The sequence below is a fragment of the Gouania willdenowi genome, chromosome 20 (genome assembly GCF_900634775.1).
Source record: "Gouania willdenowi chromosome 20, fGouWil2.1, whole genome shotgun sequence".
NCBI classification, from domain to species: Eukaryota; Metazoa; Chordata; class Actinopteri; order Blenniiformes; family Gobiesocidae; genus Gouania; species Gouania willdenowi.
In genome coordinates this window covers 26,426,191-26,443,984 of record NC_041063.1, presented here as the reverse complement: position 1 = coordinate 26,443,984, position 17,794 = coordinate 26,426,191, and the positions used below count along the sequence as shown (strand labels likewise).

Genomic DNA, 17,794 nt, shown 5'->3' with positions numbered 1-17,794 from the left:
CATTAATTTATCATTATTACACATTCTTAACAATGGTATAAAACATATTGTGTATGTATATATATGTGTATATATGTTATATGCCAGATTTTTCAAAATTTAGAGTTCTTTTTTAACAATTTCAAATCTGAGCTTTACAAATATTGTGGATTTTAATTATTTATTGTATTTGTAGGGGCTGGGATATCTTTAACTGAATTAGTTGATAATTTACTAAATGTGTTTCCTGTCATATTAACTTTCTGAAGTGGACTGAATTTGATGCTCTAAACGGCCAGATTTGGCCCCCGGGCCTTGAGTTTGTCACACATGTTAGACTAATTAAAAGTAAGAAAATGTACAGTTTTTTGCTGCTTTTAGCAGCTTTATTGTATTGATTCTGACATGTCTCTGTATTTCTTTGTTCATTCCATTTATTTCCTGTGTGTGTGTGTGTGTGTGTGTGTGTGTGTGTGTGTGTGTGTGTGTGTGTGTGTGTGTGTGTGTGTGTGTGTGTGTGTGTGTGTGTGTGTGTGTGTGTGTGTGTGTGTGTGTCCATTCTGCAGCAATAGCACGCACATGTTCACACGCACGCCCTTTCTTCCGCGTGCACGTGTCGGGAGAAGTTTTGAATGCGTGCGTCAGGAGTGTCTGCGTGTGCCAGGGACTGCGGAGAGGGAGGGAGGGAGGGACATTAACCCCAGCTTCTTTCTGCGGGGACTCGACCACTGTTGGACAGGAGCTGCGACACGGAGAGGAAAGGAAACACGAGCGCAACGGATGAAACCCAACCGGAAACGCACTTAAATCTTCGGGCTTTCGCTGCTTTTTTCAAGCACGCGCGGCGCGTCTTTTTCCTGGTGATTTTTACGCACCGCCGCGGAGATGAGCGCCTGGTTTTACGCGCTCTCCGTGGATCCGCTCTCCTGATAGAGGGACTAAACACATCTGTCCATGATGTTTTCCAAAAGAAGATCGCAAAGGTGGAGCGATTAGAGCTGGGCTGATGAAGGGACTATTAATCCGTTCAGTGCACCAAACGCACCAAAGGGTATTAGAAACGTTTGGATGGAAATCGTGTTTGGAGCTGTTTTTGGTTTTATACGAAACTGGTGATTAGTTGTGACGGGATTCTTTCTTTTTTTCCTTCTTCTGATTTTATGTTGGAGAGAAATCATTTTCTTTGGGGGTTTTTTTTCTGAGTGTATTTTTCAGAACTCTCATCTCTGTTGTTTTTTTTTTCTTTTTCAAGTATTCCCAAATCTAAATGGAATTAGTTGAGTCTGAAGCCGTTTGTGAAAGGAACAGACATGGTACATGGACACAGCTTCCATCACGGTAAGACATCCTAATGTTCATCAGCCAAGGCGCTTTGATACAAAACCTAGAACTGGCAACATCTGTTTTATTTGACTTCACATTTAGGTCCAACAGGGGGGAGAAAAAAAGCAGAAAGAAACAAACACATATTTATTTAGAGATTTTATTATGAAAGGAATTTGTGACGCACTGCATTCATTAGCCAGTGAACCCTGGAACAGGTCACAATGTGTGTTTTTTAGTGGTGTCAGTGAAATACGGTTTTCACACTTACGGAAGTGGATTTGGGCCAAATTTGATAGATAAAGTAATTTTGGGCAAATCAAGAATAAAGTTGAAACGTTGAGAATAAAGTCAAAATGTCAAGATTGAACTTTAAATTTCGAGAATAAAGTCAATATCTAGAATATTGTCAAAATGTCGAGAATAAAGTCGAAATGCTGAGATTAAAGTCGGAATGTTAAGAATGAAATTAAAATTTTGAGAATTATTAAGGTCAAAATAACGTGAATAAAGTCAAAATGTCGAGATCAAAGTTGAAATGTCGAGAATAAAGCTGAAATGTTGCGATGAAAGTTGAAATGTTTAGAATTAAATAAATCGAAATGTCGAGATCGAAGTCGAAATGTTGCGATCAAAGTCGAAATGTCGAGATCAAAGTCGAAATGTCGAGATTAAAGTCGAAATGTCGAGATCAAAGTCGAAATGTCGAGATCGAAGTCGAAATGTTGCGATCAAAGTCGAAATGTCGAGATTAAAGTCGAAATGTCGAGATCAAAGTCGAAATGTCGAGATCAAAGTCGAAATGTCAAAAAAAACTCAACATAACATTTTGTGTGAAAAGTCCAAGGTTTGTGAATAAAGTCAAATCTACAGAAGCTGACTAGGGCCAATTCATTATATACTCCAACAGTCTCCATCCAAACTGGTCCTAATATGTTTCCGTAGCTCCTCAATAGTCCTAGATGGGCTGAATGCTCCACCTCTTCATAACTTCTCTTCAAAGTCCTTAAAGAGAAAAGAAGCCTTGTTTATGAGATGAAAAAGAAAGAATCTCTTTGTTATTAAACCCAACTTTGAAGTATAGTTTAACACATTCATCGATACATGGCCATGATCTGATGTTTGTTGTCATATGTTGATTTGGCCCTAGTCAGTTTCTGTTTGACTTTGATAGCAAACCTTAGACTTTTATCACAATATTGTAATTATAATTCATTTTTCAAAATTCTCAACACTTCAGGATTTGCCCCAAATAATTTTCTCCATCAAAATTTTAGCAAATTTGTACATTTTTGTTTGATTTTGAAGCAGAGTGCTCGAAGCCTAGTAAAGCCAGTGTTTTTAAAGTTACATTGCAGCCTTTTAATCGTATCTATACTGCCACCTAGTGGCACGGAGGAATCTGTAATCCAACTTGATTACAAATGGTAACCACCGGTAAAAAGTAGATTTGTCTTTTTTAGAAAATCTTCCACTTTTATCACGATATTGTATTTTTAGTTCATTTTCGAAATTTCGACTTTAATCTCAACATTTCGACTTTATCTTTGATTTGCCCAAAATAATTTTCTCCATCGAAGTTGACCATAATCTCCTTCTGTACATTTTCTATGAAAGGAATAGCTAAATAAGGCAACAAATAATATTTTAAAAGGTTCAGTTTGAAGTTCATGGTTACCAAATAATAGTTGGAGACATGATTCAGTTGTGCTGTACAATGAAATACATAGTAATGTTTTTGGTGGCTGTACGCCTGCTTTAAGGTTACAACTCTAGTCAGATTAGCATAATACTGATGCACCCTACATGAAATCCAAAACCAGACATTTTTGCTGAGTCAAGCCACGAGAACAGAGCGAGTCGAGGTGGGAACAAAAAGAAGAAAAGACATTTGTTCCACAGTGTTCTCTGTAATAACTAAATCATGGCTTTGCTTTCACAGTTGTTGCAAGTCTACTCATACTTGGTTTGTCTGGGGCAACGAAGAAGGATTCAGCAGGTAATCTCCACCAGCTCATCTTCATCTGCTCTCAAAGCTTTAATCTCTTCAATTCTGTTTTGTTGTAACACATTTGTAGTAAAGAACAATTCTGGAGTGAAACCTGCGGGTCAATGTGGAACATGGGTGAAAGAAGCAGAAGGAGGGCTTTTCACTTCCCCCAGCTACCCCAACAAATATCCTCCAGACACAGAGTGTGTTTACATCCTTGAAGGTACGTTATCTTTCCTCCAGCACAGAACCTGTTAAAGAGAACCTGTAAAAACCATTTGTTCTCATCTAAAGCTTCCTGGTGTTTAACCTGAGGGGACAAAGTATCTGCTCAGTGACTCAGTGGTTGAGTGGAAACGGCTTTTAATGGTTACGTTTAACACTTAAATTAGATTACGATGGTTCGTAAGTAAATAGGGAACAAAAATATCCAAGTTTGCAGTGCTAGAACATTTACTCGTATTAAATCTCAATTTTTTTCTAAAACCAGGACAATTTTCCAAAATTATCCCACAGAAATCTGGCAAACTACATTGCAAATTTTGGGAAAATTAGTTGCAAATTCAAGGAATTCTGACCAATTGCTTAAAGTCGCTAGCCCTGATAATATATTATTAGATACATATATTGTGTGTGTGTGCGTGTGCGTGTGCGTGCTTGGATAATAAATAAAGCAGAGAAGCTGATTTTCATCAAGACTTTTAATCCACTTTGTGTTTTAATGAAAGAACATATTTAATTTGACTCTCTTTACATTTTATTTTATTAGATATTTTTCATTGTTGGAATGTCAGTGCGAAATAATTCTTTTTGTAATTTTAATTGTTTAATTCTTTGAAGCATTAATATTAATTTATACAAATGCAATGTTTTCATTTTGTGGTTAGTACATATTCAGAGCCATAATGTGACTAATAATTTTCATAATGATTTTTTTTGGTGTTTCAGTTTTCAGCCTTGGTTTTTTTTTCTTTTTCGGTTTCGGCCAATAATTTTATTTTATGTGCATTTCTATTTACCTATTTACTCAAAAAAGAAAGGACAAAGGCTGAAATTGGCGCTGAAATTTTTATTTTAGTATTCAATGTAAACTCTCTCTTATTGACGTTTTTGGGTAAAGTATCGCTATTCACATTGCATTGTGGGATGTGGAGTCCCGTCATTGGTTGAAGAAGTGTCTACTTCGTTCTTACTATGATATTTTGTTTTTCTTTGCCAGAGGAGGACAGCAATTCACTTTTTGTTCTAATGTGTTAAAATGTCAACAAACGGAGCGTTCACGGTGGAGATGAAAAAAACAAACACTTTAAGCGGAAATTTGAACCTTTATTATGACTTTTTTCCTTTGTCTGCACATGCTGTCAAAGGTCAACACTACAAGAAGTTCAATCTTTTATAGACAGCAATGCATGTTTTGTTATTGCAAATAAATAAATGATTTTATTTTATTGCATAATTGTGACCATCACCAGCCCTCCCTAAGGAAGGGTAAGAAACACTTTATTAAAGGGAGGATATAAAAAAAGAGGGCAGTGAAGGGGAAGGGAACAGGGAGGAGGGAGTCAGGGTAGGATTATGACACCCCTCCTGCTTTATTGCAATAATTCCCCCCCCAAAAAATTGGAACAGACAAATGTCATCAAGACTGCCTTTTTAAAAATATACATAATGATGAAATAAGTCAAAAAGCAAAAAAAGAAAAAAAAAACACCACCTGATACAAATGAGAAAATAAAAGGGGGAAAGCAAAATTTAAAATACATGCATGATCGGAAATGAGGGATAAATAAAGAGGGTCACACATGTTTTGATGCAATTATGTCATTGTGTAGTTCACTTAGTCTATTTTCAGAGTACATTTTATTCATTTATTGCAAGGTCTTTCTAATTTTTTATGTTATTTTATTCTAATCCTAACTCCCTAACCCTGAACCCTACCTAAACCCACTAGATTCCTCCACCTAACCCAACATAGCTCCAAAGGTGTCATAATTTAGCGAACAACACCTAATGACAGCCTTCATGACACGTTATTCATGCTAATGACAGATAATGACAGCGTAACGTCAGCCTTATGTATAAAACTTAAAGTCTAATTGTGTCCATGGTGTCCTCCAGCCCCCCCGAGGCAGTGCATCGATCTACACTTTGAGGAAAACTATTCCATCGAGTCGTCTTGGGAATGTAAATTTGACAACATCGAGGTCCGAGATGGTCCGTTTGGTTTCTCCCCCATGCTTGGACGTTACTGCGGTCAGCAAAGTCCTCCGGACATCAGGAGTAGTGGGCGATACCTGTGGATAAAATTTGTTACCGATGGAGAACTGGAAGCTGTGGGATTTTCAGCCAGTTACAACTTCACTGCAGGTAAGATGGTTTTTTTTTTTTCTCCTATTTGGTAGTGATTTGTTCTGCTGCACAATCCTGCTTTTCAGCTTAAACAGCAAAGCTTTGAAAGAATGAGAATTTCATTGGGAACATTTTATTGATTCCCTGTCTGCACAGCCTCGTTATTTCCACAGATTTGATGCTGCCATGTGGACGCTACAATCGTATACCTCTCTGTTTTCTGTCTATATTTAATGGTGGACAGTAGTTAAAGCATCACACAGGGCTTTAACTTTCCCTATTTGCCTTTTCTCTGGTCCATAGCTGATTACTAAAGCACTAATACAGGGGTGTCAAACTCATTTTGGTTCAGGGGCCAAATATGGACCAGTCGGATCACAAGTCGGATGCAAGTTTTAGGCAGAAAAATGAAAAAAATTCATTATTAATGTGCCCAAATTTGCATTTCTAGTTATAAATTAGACAAAGTATGAAAGGCATCAACAATATCAAAGCAAAACGTGACAGATACTTAAATGACCTTTGATGCATTTAATTTTTTGACCAATTTTTATTTAATTTGGGGAGATTTTGTGGAATATTTTGAGATAAAAGTGTCAAACTCAAGGTTTGTGGACCAAATCCGGCCCATTAGAGCATCAAATATGGCCCGCTTGGGAGAGTAAAAATTATATAAAAAAACATGAAACATTTTGTAAATGACCAATTAACTCCAAATAAAAAACAAAAAAAAATCAAGTAAAATATGGAATATTTGCAGAGCTCAGTTTTCCATCACATGATAGCAGTCATTTTCAATCTCAAATTGGAAGAACTCTTAATTTTTCCAAAATCAAGCAATTTTTTCTCAAATTAATCCACGGAATGTCCCTAAATTCCCAAAATCAGGGAAACTTAACTGAAAGTTCTTCAGGGACTGATTTACTCACATTGTCATTTATTTAGCATTTATATGTGTATATATATTTTAAAACCAGGGCACATTAATGTGAAATTTGCGGACCACTTCAGATCAAACTGATCCGTATTTGACCCCTGAACTAAAATTAGTTTGACGTCTCTGCTCTAAAGGGCCAGATTTGGCCCCCGAGCCTCGAGTTTGACACAGGTGCACTAATACAATTGATGAGAAGAAGAAAAAAGAAGGGCGTAGCTGTGATTTAATATTCCTTTACTCACACTTGAGTGAGTTTAATAACACTGTCAACTCTTAGTGTGTGTGTGTGTGTGTGGCATGCATGTGTCTGTGTGTGTGTGTGTGTGTGTGTGTGTGTGTGTGTGGGATCTAAAAGGCCCAGTGCCAGGAAACATGAAGGGTACGGCACTTTATCACCACCTCCATCACTCATACTGTATCTCTCTGTGTGTGTGTGCGTGTGCGCGTGTGTGTCATGCAGTACATTGACCTTTGCTTCCAAACATAAACCTACATGTTTGGAGTCGTTTTGTTCTTAATGTATTTATTATTATTATGTACAACGCAGTCAAAAGTTTATCTATGATGACGTTTTTAGGGACGTCATGTGTGTATAAATATATGGTTGGAGGGGGGGGGGCGCATACAGGTAAAAATACACAGCAGGGACAGTAGTTCCAAAACACTCTGAAAATAGACACACACACACTTTGAAGAGCCTGACAGGAACACTTCTATATTTTCTGCTCCTGAATGCATGTTTCATGCTGCACTATTCACATCCATTATTCCAACAACCTTACCTAATGTTCTGCTCTTTTCATGCAGTGTCTCCATGTTTGTTTTCACCAAAGCTCATTTTACATTTTTTTAAATGTTGTTCGATTCTCACTTACTTGTTGAGGGTCTCCTTGTTTTCAGTTTCTAAATTCCCCAAATTCTGTTTCATATTTGACTGATTTCTGTCACACTACACCAGTGGTTTCTAACCCTTTTTTTTTTTTTTTTACGTGACCCCATTTTGACATCTGAAACAGCTGGTGACCCCAAAAGACATTTTTTTCTCTCTAGAATTAGGTTTTTTAAATGTGTGTCTTACTGTGTTGCAGATATAGAGTAGCTAGGATTAAGATACACCAGCTCAGATATTTTATCCTGCATTTTATTTCAGCTATATTTATATTTTAGAAAGTGAAATGGAATAGTTGTTGTGTTGTATTTGAAAAAATATTATTTAACTTTTTTTTTTCAATCAATTTCAAGCGACCCCATTTTAATTCCAGGGTCCCCACATGGGGTCACAACCCCAAATTTGAAAAACATTGTTTTTCACTTTAACGTTTCATCATCTTTACATGTTTAGTGTCACTTTACTGCAGTGTTTTTCAACGTTGTCTGGAATTAAAATGGGGTCGCCTGAAATGTTGAGTAATTAATACAAAAAAATTACTGATTACATTATTATTATTATTATTATTAAATGTTTTCATAAAAAGAAAAAATAAGGTCGTTGCATATAAAAGGAAACGTGAACATACACATATCTGCTTTTTATTAGTTTCAGTTTCTCATGCTGAGAGGGACAGATTGTGCTGACTCATGTTTTTGGCTGATTTCCTCTTAACTCTGAGTTTCTCTCTCTCTCTAACCTCCACCTCCACTTCCTGTTTATTGATCAAGACGCTCAATGATAAGCACACGTTTTTTGCTCAAACCGACATTTTCATTTTATGGTGACGCATCGTTGCCTCCGCTCACGTCTATTGTTTATTATTAAACAGTGGTCGCACTTTAAACCTTAGTTTGTGTCCTTTATTATAAAAATACAAATAAATAAATGATAAATAGATAAAGAAAATAATTTGTCTTTTTTATTCCAGCTAATGATTTAACAAAGTGTGAGTTCATTTATATATATATATATATATATATATATATATATGTATATATATAACAGCAGCATCCACAAATTAAATGTTTGCATTATATTTTCACCTAATGTATCTTTTATTATTGTTAATTAAACATTAAAGCAGCTTCATTTCTATATTCAGCACTAGTTCTTCTCATTAAAACTACACAACCACCAGTAGCTTTGTTTCCATTACCCATAGAAATGCGTAAAATCTAAATAGCGTAATAAAAACTAGTAATGGAAACACCCAAATTATAAAAAATTAAAAAAAACTCAAATATCGCAAAAACGTTTTTACGCTTTAATGAGGACGTTTTTCCAGACGTTTCGATATTGAAATGTGTCGCAAAAGTGCTACGGAAACACTTTTTCCACAAATAAACGTCACAGGACGAAACGTACCTGGTCACATGACCACTTCTCTCTGAGTAAACATAACGTGGTACGTGTAAACAGAAGAGGAAACCAGGACATTTCTTAGCGTGATTTCTGCCACATTAGGCGTGAAAGAACAAAGGAATACAGAGTGTTCTAAGGAGGTTCTGAGCGTCTGTTTTCCTACCGTGAAATCTCATGGGATGAGATTTCACGGTACTTGAAAGCGCAATTATACTTTGATCATATTTAGAAATATCGCTTTTATTTTGCCAAATCCTGTAATGGAAACTCAGCTTCAAAATCCACTTTTATCCGATTTTTTATGAAGAAATGTTGAGATATTGTTGAGGCTTGTGCTGATCAATGTCACAATAATTACAAAAAAAATTACTACACTTGAAAAATTGTAAGTTTTTTGTCATTTTTTTTGAGGCAGCAAAAGGAACTCAGTGTTTTAACCTTTTCTAGTTCCTTATATCAAGTATCCATCATTTAAGTTTAACACCTAAATGTGTGGAACATCTTCATTTTTTTTTTGACTGGATTATCTGAACTCTAAAAGTGTGAATATGGCCTCAACTCTGCAAAGTGTGCTCAGTCTCCATCTCTCCTTTAATGAATGGAGTGTAAAAAGTTGCTGCAAAGGGACATTAATCAGCTCCTCGTGAAGTATTTTCTCATTTTAGGAGGAGAGTAGAGGAATAAAGTCTCACACTGCTTCTTTTATTTTCTTGAATCTCTTCATGCACTGATTCAACACCAGTGAATGAAGAACCAAATACAATCTCATCTAATGTGATGTTTTATCAATACTCATACATTTTTTAATGTGTTTGTTCAATGTAACTATAGTTACTATAGTTACGAAGGCACTGAAAACTGAAATAAACAAAAGTTGAGAAGCCTAAAGGTGTGTTCACACCGAACGCGACTTCAGCGACTCCGGCGACTAGATTCCAGTCAAAATTAATGTAAATGACGCGACGTCAAGCGACCTCCCTTCAAGCAGCGTTTCTAGTGACTCAATCGTGCGATCTGAGTCACTGGAAGTCGCTCAAAGTTGAACATTTTTTTACTTTTCAAGCGACTTTGAGTGATGTTGCAACATCCAATCGGCAACGGCTTTCTGCCTACGTCACGTCCCTAGTCGTCACGTCATTGAGGTAGATGCAGCGACAAAAAGCGCAACTATGTTCAAACGACTCATCGCGGGAACGCAACTTAAGGTGGATAATCAATAGCTGTCTGTAAATTTCATCTATAAATGCCTGGTTTTGTGAATCTTACATGTTTGCTTATTGTGAGTTGTGCAGTGGTCCCCAAATAAGTGGGTGTACTCTCAATGTTTGCTCTTTTCTTTTAAACAATCCCAGAAAAACACTAGGTTATAGAAACAATAACGTACAATAATTCTATTTATTTTACTCAAAAAGTAGAATTTGCTCATTGTCACATATAGTTTCTGATCTCCTGGCCTATAGACAAAGAACAGGCAACGATGTATTTTGGTTGAATTATTCCTTAATCTATTCTCTGACCTGTAATTCAGTAGTTTCTTTATCAGATGTCTTTAAACAGCTGAGTTGCAGCAGATAGCGTGGACGAGTGTTCCCCTAGTATCAAGGGTGTAAGAAAAAATTGGTTTGGCGATATATCGTGATATTTCACCACGCGATTATTGCATCAATTCAAAAAGTGTCCAAATTGATTTTTTTTAAATCATGTTCGTAGCACGTAAACGCCTGATCATTAGGTGTCAGTGAACCACATCCAATACATTTTAGCCAGTGGGCGTGCACTGTTGCTGTTCCCACTCAACGGTCTTGAAGCCAAAATACGGCGATTAGGGGCGCTGCCAGTCTGTGCAGTAGGAGGAGCCCTGGTAACATGCCCCGCCCATTTAGCTTCCTGCCCTGATGAGTTATGCAGCCCAGCTACGCCAAGAACATAATTATCTGTGCTGCTGGAAATTCTACCAACGTCTTCTTCAGATCATAGAGGTTAATACAAAACCACCATATATTTACACTCAAATATCTAAACGTACGTATTTAAAAAAGAAGAAAATCACGCGTCTCTGCATTCCTCCACAACGTAACTGCTATTCACAAAGAGAGCTATGCAAGACCCTCTGCTGTCAGTCATCGACATATATGACGTAAAATCCCGTTTTTCAGCCTCAAATAACTTATTTAAAACAAACTTGACAGAAAAATGAGCACTTGAACACAACGTAGGGTGATAATAACTAGTGATCGCAGCAGAGTTTAGGTTTGGGAAGAAAATATGTGACCAGTATTTTAACTTTACACTTTGACCCACATCCCATCTGTTATCACTGAGGAGGCGGGGTTTATGACCTGTACATATATATTTGGACGTTTTTTTGGATCGTTATGATAATTGCGGCATGAAATATTGCGATATATTGCTGAATTAATTTTGTGTATACCTTTGATACACCGTATATGTACCCGTGTATACTATGGTATATGTCAGTGTTTATTGTTAAGCAGTTTAGATAAAACTGTGATTTATTTGAAAAAGAAAATAGCTGATTTTTATTAACTATGATTTGGTTAATAAAAAATGTTGCTTTGCTTAAATTCACTCAATGCTTTGCGTTGAGCAGCACATGGACTGTGCTGCTGCTGCTGCTGCTGCTGCTGCTGCTGCTGCATTGTGACAGGCTGCCTCGTAGTAAATCCATATAATGTGAAATTCCCAGTGAGTGACTCCACTGCAGCAGATTGTGCAGCTTTGGAAATGTCAGAGCATGGATTTTAGCTGCATTCTGCAATTTGGGGTTGGCCTTGGGCGCCTTCACATTTGACCCCCGGGGACTGGTAGATTAAGTGCTGTTTCAGCACCTTCAGCTAAACCTTGAGTAAATAAAAGCTGAGAGTATCTCCTCTGCTGCTTTACTGAGTCAAGACCTGGGGCCTCACGTACAAAAGGTACGTACGCCCAAAAACGTGCATATGTCAAAATCCACAGCAAAATCCTGATGGGCGTGAAAATGTGCGGTCTTTCACATCAAGTACTGAGGTGGCGTACGTACGTTTCTACGTGTTTGATGCTTTAAATTCTAAGGATTTATGAGGCACATGCACTACCAAAATAATACAATGTATTCACACATGAACCACCATCATTTACACATGTTTTGTGTGTTTTTCATGTGTCAGCTGACCTCTGAGCAACACACGCTTACGTCTGAACACTTGAACGCTTTCAGTCCAGCCATCATTAGCAGCCACACACACACACACACACACACACTCTCACTCTCCAACACACTGATCACAGCGACCGACTGGTATCAATAGACTATTCATATGCAGCGCCCCTCATTGGCCAGTTGAGGTCACGTGATAGGTGCGCCACGTGACTTGAAGTTACATCAGTTTTATTTCAGCTCATATTTATTTTTAGCTGCCCTGCTAACCGTTTTATTTTAGCCCTAACCCTATCAATATCCCTAACCCTAAAATGTTTGTTTTTTTCATATATGTATTTGTAAAGGTGGAATTTGCCGTGTTGAATATGTTGAAATGAAAAAATATGTATGACAAAGGCAGGATTTGAACCCACAGCAGGGGAAGGAATAATCCTTGCGTGTGGCACCTTAGACCACTCGACCCTGGCACATTACGAGGCTATTGATACATTTCCATGTCAATAGACACTTCCTTAAATCTATTATCCATTCATTCATTTTCAGAGCCACTTGTTCCTGTTAACCAGCTGTCGGTCTAAAAGCTTTTAAAATCTCTTTTTTTCTGTGTTACTGGTGGTCAGAGAGCAGCTTCTTCTGATCAGCTGAAGGGAATTCCCGGTGCTGACCTCATTTCAATATGATTTGCATATGTAAATGTGGGCGTGGACATACAGTATGTGCGCTCACATTCGCATTGATTCAGATGTTAGGTGCGTGGATCCCGTCCTACGCACAGATTTAAACATCTAAGTTTTTACGAGGGTACGCCTGTGTCTGGATGGAAGTCTTTGTGAATGAAGCCCCTGATGATGAGGCGGATCCAGCTGTGGAATAAGGAATGGATTTTGGAAGTATTTTAATTATTGTCTTCCGTTAAAAAAAAGACTCCATTGTAAAATTCCTATTGGTGTGTCATTTAAGGAACCTCACGATTCGATTAGGATTCAATTATTGAACAATTATCGTGATTTTTGATGTATTTTTTTTTCTCACTTTGTGGCTTTTTCATACTTTTAAACAAGGTATACATGTCTGTATTCATTCATTAAAGTAACCAAACAGATGTCCCTCCATTATTTTGTGTTTATGTCAAATCACAAAATCCAACAGTAATCGTAATACAAAAAAATAAATAAATACAACAACATAAGTATTAATAAATATTAGCTCTTTTAGCTTATTCAGTCTGAATCAACACTAAAGCTTTTGTATTCAGTACAAATAATTGGGCTTCCAAACCAAATCTTCAAAAAGCTGCATAAATCCCACAAGAAACTAAATGTTTTGCTATACATGCACAATCAAAGCAGCTTTAAAAACATATAAAACCTACAACATCAGCTCTCATAACACTTGTGAAATGTGGGTGTCATGTGTCATTTAGGGCTGGGCGATATGGACCAAAATGTATATCTTGATATTTTTTCTCAAAATGACGATACAGGATATAAATCTGGATATTTTTAACTCAGTGTAAGTTGTAATTATTAACAAACAGCTGCACAATTTAAGGGACAGCACGTGTGAGTGAGTTCTGTAGTGTGGCTTGTTTAGATGAAGGTCTGGGTTAGGACGCACTCAGAAATCCATCAAACTGAGCTTTTTATGTTCTGAGAAGTAGAGAAAGCAGCAACTCCTAAAACGAGTATTTTAATACAAAATAAGGTATGAAAAATATTGCCGACATCGTCATTTTTTATATCGCTAAAATATAAAACTCAATATAATGCCCAGCCCTACATGTCACATCACAATTAATCTAACAATCGATGTATTGGCACACTTATAATAACAATAGTTTATTTTATTTAAGTTATTTTGATTTTGTAATTTTAGACTTTTACTATAGAAAAGCTGCAAAAGAAGTTTCCAAAATGAGACAAAAAATATATAGAGGGGGAGGGTCATAATAAAACTGAACTGAGAAGGAAAATTGGAAATTGAATTGTGGAGATTGGCTGGTTGCCCTGGTTCAGGTCGTGACTGTGAGCTTCTGCTCGCTCTTATTCACACCACTGCACACACACATTTACTCCAAATAAAGTTACTGAGCTACACTCGTGAATATCGTTTTGTCCCATCAGTAGAATTTTATTTCATATCTTCACATTTTAATGGCTGATAGTGTCTTGCATGTTGGATTTTTGTTGGACAAGCTACACACACACACACGCACACACACACACACACGTTTTTAATCTAACTTGTGTCTTCTGATGTTTCAATTAGATTTAAATGGACTTACCAAGAGGTGCATTTATCCCATTGCTACTGTGTTTTTGCTGCTGCTTATATCAATATATAATATCATTTTAGAGCAAGTGATTTCAATCGAGTGAGTTGAGATGTTCACTTAAAGCAGCTACTATAATGTTTTCTAGTCCCAAGTAAAATTGTTGTTCTTTTCTGACATACAGTATGTTATGGTTTCCTTTACTCAGACAACTTTTTTCAGGACGTTTACTTTGATCTTCTGACAAGTTGCTTTGATGTGTGCTTATGAGGTCTTTCTGTCCCCGTTTCTGGAGAAGAACCCATAAGAACACATCAAAGCAATCAGCAGACGCCTCTGAGGAAGACTGATCTCCTGACGTTTCCACTGCCAACTGTCAAAGTAAATTTCGGAAAAAAAAAAGTTGTCTGAATAAATCAAACCTTAACATATTTTTATATGTGATGAATCAAACATAATTGACTTAAAAAATAAGGAAAAAGGTGAAAATCGCTGCTTGAAAGTTTGTTTTCTTCTTCATCCTAAACACTGTGTTTGTTGGCATTTTCAGTGGATTTCAGTGGATTAAGTGTTTTCACTTAATTCTAAATAAAGATTTATCTGGGATAACAGCTTTAAGTAACAGGTAGTATGAGGTGGCAGAAATCTATAACCAACAACAAGCTTTAAAAGACTACACTACACTTGCACTTATCAAACAAAAACAAAATTAGCCATATAGTTTGTTTTCTTTTTTAAAATGTTGTCATGAAAGATACCAGAACAAATATGAGTCATTAAACATGGGACGCGATGTTAAACTGCTCAGTTGTGCCAAAAGATGGTAGTCAACATGAGGTTTACCATGTGAGAGTGGCGTGAGAGCTGTGTCTCAGATATGGGGAGGATGTACATTTTGGGACACCTCATCAATAGTGTTCCTTTAAATCAGGGGGTGTTTCAGCCTTTTTAACACTAGGCACCCCCATCAAAGGTGGTCAGCTACAGGGTGATCAAGTCTGAGTTAGCATCCCATAACTGTTTCCCACTCTCTATCTCAGGGCTCGAGACTGCGACCAAATTGGTCGCATATGCAAGTATTTTTTCAGTGTGTGCGATGGAAAATTTCATCTGGTGAGTAGGGCCTTATTTTGAAAATCCAAAAGGAGGAAACGGGAAGTGCGTGCTGAGGCATCCAGGCGTGTGTAGCAACAGAGCGCATGTGGGGTGCACCTAGTGGATGTGAGTCGGGGGGGACGAGGAAGAGCGTATACGCTCGGCGAGGGCCAGTCCTTTGACTGATACTGAGGAGGACATCATCAGAAATCAGCACCGAGGGGCCAGAACTGATGGACTATGATGCCAGGGCAGATGTTCAGCTGTGGTTCTCCCAGGGGAAGAGGGTTAGGAGACCCCACTATAAGAGCTGGACCCTCTGAATTGAATTTCATGGGGTGAAGCAATGCAGATGCTAAGTTGATTATGCTACTGTTAAGTGAATTCAACTCCAGCATTTCAGCAAAATGAAAAAACAGAATACATGTAACCTGTTGTGCTTTGCTGTCATTTAAAACATTTTTGTTCTTTTAAAATGATATATAATAATTGAGTTTTTGTTACAGCCACTTATATCACAAATAAAAGATTAAACGTTAAAGGAAGACGAATGAAACAATAAATGTTAAATAAATCCAAAATTAAGTAAAAGACTGTTAAAAATAAGGATTAGATGCAAACACTTCACAGTAGTAAGAAATAAAGTAAAGTAAGATGTCTATGTCTGATTAAATGAAATTTTGTGCTGGTGCGAACCAACTGTCGCACCAGTGTCACCACTGGAAAAGTTTGTGTCGAGCCCTGTATCTGCAGCTTTAGGCCACTTCACACTCAGTCTGTGCCCTTTGATCTTTTCCTTTGATGTTCTGTGTGGCTGGGTAGAGTCCTCCACTGATTTGACTGCATGGTTGCTTTGTAGGAAGTGCTGGTCAATATGATTCCCTTGCCTCTGCTCCCTCAAACATCCTTAGTTTGATTCTTAGGTTCCAGATTACAGGTTCAATCTGTCGTATTCAGAAACGCGTCCCTCGTGGTGACATTTATGTAATCAGAAGAAAAGTAATAAACAAGAACTATTTGAAAGCCTTGAATATAGTCAAGCTTCTTGTCCTCATACTGTTAGAACTCGTAGTTGTTCGGTTTAGTATCGAGGCGTTCTATTCCACCCCGTCAGTTTTTAAATACAGTAAATGAATGACATTCAGTAGCAGTGACAACATAAGGCAAACACAAGTAACTCCCCTAGCCACAGCTTGTTAAATGTGCTTCAGCTTTTCCATTCTCACACCTCCCTCCCAGCACAAATCAAATAAAAACCCTGTCAAACTTTGTCCCACACATCTACCAACACCTAAGGCAGATGAAGTAAAATTTCATTTTCCATGGTCCAGCAGTGGTAGCTTTTGCACTGAGGAAGAGATAAAAATCCACGGGTGGAAATGTGAAAACGAGAAATCTCCCGTAGCATTTTTGTGGTGTGCGTTCCTTGTGTGCCACTTCCTATAAATCATATAAGGTCTTCTTCCCTCTGGGGTTGTGTTGTCATTAGTGTTCCTACTGAGTGACTTAATGACTTAGATCAGGGCTGCCTGTAGTTGCCCTCATTGCTTTGGTTTAGTCTTTTCTCTGTTGGGGAAACAGTGTAGGTGTGGATTACTCGCTTCATTCCCGTGAGTATTTCTTTGTCCCCTGAGTAACATAATGAAGTGGTAATGTTGCCCTACTTCATGGTTTTAGAGGAATGACAATCTTTTCTTCAAGTGATAATTCTCCTGGTTTAAAGCTGCAACGATTAGTTGACATCATCAATAATGTCGACTACAAAAATGCGTTGACGCGCCGTTTAAATCTTGTCAATTATATGATATGATCAAATCCAGCCCACGGCCACTTCTTGCTTTCTTACCAGGAGATTAGTGACATCACTGTACCGCTGGTAATTCCCCAATCTTTCATTTCTAATCACATGCTAATGTGTTTGTTAGCATGGGTTGGGATTTGTTGCACGAGAAACTGAAATTGAATAGTTGGTATTGAATTTGAAAGTAACAACTTGAAACTGAATTAGTAACTTGAAATTGTATTTTTTTCCGGTTGGAAAAAAATGTGTAAAACTTTCCAGGACTACATTCCAAAAATTCTATATATTTCTGCTTTTCAAAGTCAGATTCACTACACGGAGACACACATCCGGTCCGTTAGGTTGAGCAATCAATCACTGATTTATGGAACTCTTGTTTACGTCTACAAAAACTCCTTTACGACCCGTTGAGGGTGTATCCATATAAATATATATATATGTGTGTGTATTTCTTGAACAATTTTAAAAATACAAACTCACAAAAAAAGAGAATAAATTCTGGGGAGATATTTCATTTAAAGTGTCTATTTGATCTTTGGCTGAGAAAATAAACATATGTACATATAAACTTAAATACATACATACACAGGTGAAC

At 37.3% G+C, this 17,794-nt stretch overlaps 1 protein-coding gene across 6 annotated transcripts in view; it reads left to right on the top strand.

Moving 5' to 3' along the window:
- Positions 1–705: 705 nt before the first annotated feature.
- neto1l (neuropilin (NRP) and tolloid (TLL)-like 1, like) overlaps positions 706–17,794 on the top strand; it is a 107,481-nt gene continuing 90,392 nt past the window's right edge. For 4 of the 6 annotated variants that reach the window (XM_028435047.1, XM_028435046.1, XM_028435045.1 and 1 more), the window contains exons 1-4: positions 706–1,317; positions 3,245–3,301; positions 3,381–3,515; positions 5,411–5,659. In XM_028435047.1, the coding sequence (XP_028290848.1) occupies positions 1,290–1,317; positions 3,245–3,301; positions 3,381–3,515; positions 5,411–5,659 (469 nt within the window). In that variant the 5' untranslated portion in view covers positions 706–1,289. The remainder of the gene's footprint in view (positions 1,318–3,244; positions 3,302–3,380; positions 3,516–5,410; positions 5,660–17,794) is intronic. The other 2 variants (XR_003672549.1, XR_003672548.1) reach the window with 2 other exon arrangements.